Source organism: Penaeus monodon, chromosome 43 (assembly GCF_015228065.2).
Source record: "Penaeus monodon isolate SGIC_2016 chromosome 43, NSTDA_Pmon_1, whole genome shotgun sequence".
NCBI lineage: Eukaryota > Metazoa > Arthropoda > Malacostraca > Decapoda > Penaeidae > Penaeus > Penaeus monodon.
In genome coordinates this window covers 4,711,880-4,716,879 of record NC_051428.1, presented here as the reverse complement: position 1 = coordinate 4,716,879, position 5,000 = coordinate 4,711,880, and the positions used below count along the sequence as shown (strand labels likewise).

General features: G+C 42.3%; 1 protein-coding gene across 1 annotated transcript; it reads left to right on the top strand.

Annotated features, from left to right (window-relative positions):
• The first annotated feature begins 1,232 nt into the window (after nucleotides 1-1,232).
• Nucleotides 1,233-4,231, top strand: LOC119568095. Its single transcript, XM_037916494.1, has 5 exons — nucleotides 1,233-1,311; nucleotides 1,448-1,480; nucleotides 1,705-2,084; nucleotides 2,181-3,025; nucleotides 3,133-4,231. Exons 1-5 carry the CDS (start codon nucleotides 1,233-1,235, stop codon nucleotides 4,229-4,231), a joined length of 2,436 nt encoding a protein of 811 aa, XP_037772422.1.
• The last annotated feature ends 769 nt before the right edge of the window (nucleotides 4,232-5,000 follow it).

The window sequence follows — 5,000 nt, the reverse complement described above, 5'->3', positions numbered from 1 at the left end:
TTTGGTGGGCTGTAAACTGTGAGTGCAGCAGTGTTTTTCAAAATTTTTGATGACTTCTACACCACAGTAACATAAATCACACTTACAACTGAGAGGCACTTATTGCATGAATTAAGAGTATTAAAAAGCTTCTCCTTTATGACCAAGGAAAAGAGGGAATACTGTAGTCCCTTGCCTCTTTCACAGTTCTTGACCGTCGGTAAAGCGAGCGAGAGAGAGAGAAAAAAAAGGCAAACACCCATAGATAGAAAGAGAGAGAGAAATGACATAAATGCACGCAAACCGACATATGGTGAGTGTGTGTGTGTGTGTGTGTGTGTGCGTGTCCCAGAGAGCGAGAGAGTAAAAGTAAGAGTGAAAAAGAGAGAGATTGTTTGTATGAGTAAGTGAAAGAGAAAGACTGATTTGATTGATCTGAAAAAAAAAAATAATAATAATACAAGAGTTTACACCACTGCAAAAAGCAAGGGAAAGATGTCCAAACATCTACCCAATCTGGTTGAACTTTTGTTGACTTACGGGCCATGCGTAGTGCTTACCTTATTTGCTCACTTATTTAGGATATGACATGTGCGTTGTATGTATAATTAAAACAAAACATGAGCTTGGCTTCTTTATATACTTTTAAAGTGATTGTGATATACCATCAGTTGTCAGCTGATGATTTTCACGTTCTACTACAGGCTGCAGTGAGTCTAGTTATTGCTGTTCAAAGACGACTGCTATCATTTTTTTTCTTGGAAATGCAGTTGCTAAGCAATTTATTGCTGCATCACCTGCATCATCTGTTTTATATTCTGTAGCGACCTCGCCCTTTTTGTTAAAATTTGTTTACTGAATGAATACCTCATTTACAGCAACATTTGCATCAGACCCCTATGTAATGGCCGTTTTGGGTCATGGCATATTTTTTATTTGCGCATTAATTTTTCACCAGGGAAATCGTATTCGTAAATTTTATTTTCGTAATCAATTTCCACCTTCATTTAACTAAAGGTAGAAACGTTATAGTATTGTAAGGAAAATGTGCACAAAAGATTATTGTGTAAAGGAAAAGGAAAAAAAATATCTTTCGTTCATGCTCGAATTGTTACTGAAGCTTGAAGTGGGCACTCGGCCAACGCTTCGCTCTCTTCCCTTTTGGCCTTCGTAAGGTGCAGTTGCGACGCTAGCCGCTCCTCTTAAATCATGAAGATTTAGACTTCATTTGGAAATCCCTGTGCTGCGGGAGCATGTCGGTAGTTTTCACCTTCCATGGAAAACAGAAAGAGCAACCAGCAGTGGGGTGTTCAGAACAGTTATTGTCCAGAAGTGAGAAAGGACCAGGCAGGACGTTTGAGGAGGCCACCATGACGGCTTCTCCCTGCCGTGGTGTTTTTTAATAAGACGAATTGATTTTCCCTATCCATTTTTCTGAGGAATTCCTTTTACAACTGAATTCTTCTAGATGAAGGTAGCATGTTCTCCCCACCTGTCCTGGGTATGACGTTAAACTGCATCCCCCTGCTGCCTTGTAGGGTGTGCCTCTTCAGGCAAAGGCTAGGAGAAGGGAACTCACTCCAAATCCCCCTGCTGCCTTGTAGGGTATGCCTCTTCAGGCAAGGGCTAGGTCCACCGCCGACATCTGTGGTGGCGTCAGGAAGGGCATCCGGCCTTAATATGAAGCTGCCAATCTAATAATATGATGTGGATAAAAAATCGAAGACAGAAATGCTACGGCGTACCCGGTAGGCGACGCGCAGGTAGATCGCCGTTCACCTGTGAGAAATGGACTACGGCTACCGTATCAAGAGCGGATACGGCTAAAGAAGCTAGCTCAGAGAAGGAAAGTACTGTGGGTGGGTGGTGATTTGAATGGACATGTGGGCGAAGGCTATACAGGATCAAGTGAGTGCATGGGTAGGCATGGAGTAGGTATACGTAATGACTACAGTGATCGTATTGTAGACTGGGCAACAGCAGGAGGTATGGCATTAGTCAACACATACTTCATGAAACTAGAACAACAGAAGATTACCTACAAAAGTGGCAATAGTAATACACAGATAGATTACATAGCATGCAGGAGGCAACAACTAAAGGATGTACTCGATAGCAAAGTCCTACCAGGTGAGAGTGTGGCAAAATAGCATAGGCCCCTAGTTTGCAAGATCAAAATTAAAACTATCAAATCCATACAGCAGAAAGGAATACGGAAAACGAAATGGTGGAAACTCAAGGAAACCGAGTGTCGAGAGAAATTTGTACAAAATGTAGAGATGGAGTTAGAAAAAGGGGAAAGAAACTGGGAGACTGTCAGTGACAAAATTAGAAAAAGTGCAAAGGAAACGCTTGGGGAAAGTTCCGGGAATAAGAAAGAAGGTAAGGAGACCTGGTGGTGGAACGAAGAGGTACAGTTGGCAGTGAAGAGAAAGAAGGAATGTAAGAAGAATAGGGACCACAACAGAACGGAAGAGACCATGAAAGCGTTCAAAGAAGCTAATAAGACAGCTAAGCATCCAGTTGCTAAAGTGAAGGCCACAGCATATGAAGAACTGTACGACAGTCTAGAAAATGGTCAAGATGGAATTATCAAGGCATTGAGAATTGGCAAAGAAAAAAATAAAAACTCGCAAGATGTGTATCAAGCAAAGACAATAAAGAATGCCAATGGAAATATCCTAAGCAATGACGAACAGATAAAGAATCATTGGAAAAAATACTTCCAGCACCTGATGAATGTTGAAAATGAACATGAACATAGAAGCATCCAACCATCGGAAGGGGAACCCGTGGAAAGAATTACTGAAACTGAAGTGAAAGTTGCCTTGAGAAAAAATGGGAAGAGTGTTGGCACTGACAACATACCAGCAGAAGTTTGGAAACACCTAGGAAATACAGGAGTGGAATTACTGACGAAATGGTTTAATGACATCTTAAACACTGGTACTATGCCTGAGGAATGGAGAACCAGCACACTGATCCCCATCTTTAAGAACAAAGGGGACATTCAGGAATGCGGGAACTATAGAGGCATAAAGCTCATGTCACACACAATGAAGATCTGGGAGAGAATAATGAACAATCGGATCAGCGGAATAGTTAAAATCAATAAAGAACAGTTTGGATTCATGCCAGGACATGGTACAACAGATGCCATTTACGCACTACAGTTGCTGATGGAAAAGTACAGGGAAGGACAGCAGGAGCTGCACTGTGTGTGTTTATTGACTTAGAAGAAGCCTACGATAGAGTCCCTAGAGAAGAAGTGTGGAATTGCGTAAGACTAAAAGAAGTCCCAGAGAGCTACATAAGATTAGTACAGGATATGTACCGTAATACGTCAACAGAAGTTAGATGCCAGTCAGGGAAAAGCAAGAAATTTGAGATAAAAGTAGGGGTACATCAGGGTACGGCACTCAGTCCATTATTATTTGCAGTTGTCATGGATTGTCTGACAGAGGAATTACGAAGGCCATCAACATGGGATATAATGTATGCTGATGATGTGGTCATATGCACCAATGATAGAGAGACATGCGAAGAGAAACTAGAGCAATGGACTCGAGCCCTAGAGAGGCGCGGTATGAAAGTAAGCAGAACGAAGACGGAGTACCTCAATACCGGTAATGGGATGCAGAGAGTTGGAAGTATCAGCTTAGGAGGTGAAAGGGTACAACGAGCAGTGGAATTTAAATACCTAGGTTCAACAGTACAAGAAGATGGTGGATCAGAAGCAGAAGTGTCGAAGAGGATACAGGCAGGCTGGAACAGCTGGAAAAAGGTTACAGGGGTTATTTGTGACCAAAGAGTTAGTGCAAAAGTGAAGGGCGGGATTCATAGAACTATTGTAAGACCTGCAATCATGTATAGACTGGAAGCTACAGCACTCACTAAAGCCCAAGAAAGAAGGTTGGAAGTAGCGGAAATGCAAATGCTGAGATGGTCGTTAGGCCTGACACGAAGAGAGAGAGTAAGGAACGAGTGTATCAGGGAAAGGTTAAGAGCACCAAGGATGCAAGATAAAGTATGTGAGGGACGGTTGAGGTGGTATGGACATGTACGAAGGAGAGGCGAAGAGAATGTAGGTAGAAGAGTGGAGAATATGAAGATTGGAATAAGGAGACAAGGAAGACCAAGATGGAGGATGTATGACTGCTACCGTGAGGACATGAGGGAAGTCGGAGTCCGAGAGCGTGACGCGCAAGACCAAAACAGCTGGAACCAGAAGATCCGCACCAGCGACCCATGATGAACATGGAAAAGCCAGTTGAAGAAGAAGAAGCATGTTCTCCCCACACAATCGTGCTTGTACATTCTAAGCAAAGTCATACACAGTAGCCCACCTGTTCTGTGTGAATGAGGAGGGAGATGGTATGATTAGATTCTCAATTGATAATCAGACCAAAACTCAGTAAGTAGTAAAGATCGGAACTTTTATGGGAAATTATGAACCTGTAGAAGTTGCGGACTGTAATCCATAATGACTTGCTACCAAACAATGATGTGGCAGAGAGGAAGAGCCATATAATCAGCTAAAACAGATCTTCAGCCAGTGTTCATGGGGACATTTGGCACAGGAGGAAAAGATCTGCCTCTGGGAACTGAAGTACGAGTTGTTAATTGTGGATAAGTTAGAACTTTGGAAGATATAGACCTCTCCTGCAAAGATTAATAAAGCTGAACCAACTCTAGTAAGAGAGAGAATGTACATATTGGGGATATGCTCAGGGAGATGAAGCAGAAGGGTGTAACAGAACCTTCTACTTCAGTGTTGGTCCAGATGCAGGACAGGAGCAAGAAGATGTGTCTCGATTTTAGATGTATATCCTCTCCCTAGGTTGGAAGAACTCATTAAGATAGCAGCTGGTCAGCAGTAAAATGTCATTATAGACCTTCAGGAGTATTATCAGGTAGAAATAGACGAGAAAAGTCGATTTAGTTGTAGTCCCGCTATATTTTCCCGAAAAATGGCACATATTCTGAACCCACTGATAAAGGAAGGGTGCATTAAGAACTGC

Coding starts and splice junctions, on each gene's coding strand:
- LOC119568095 (XM_037916494.1), top strand. CDS start 1,233: ATGTCGGTAGTTTTCACCTTCCATGGAAAACAGAAAGAGCAACCAGCA. Junction 1,312..1,447: donor AGAACAGTTATTGTCCAGAA/GTGAGAAAGGAC, acceptor GAATTCTTCTAG/ATGAAGGTAGCATGTTCTCC. Junction 2,085..2,180: donor GGAGGCAACAACTAAAGGAT/GTACTCGATAGC, acceptor AAATCCATACAG/CAGAAAGGAATACGGAAAAC.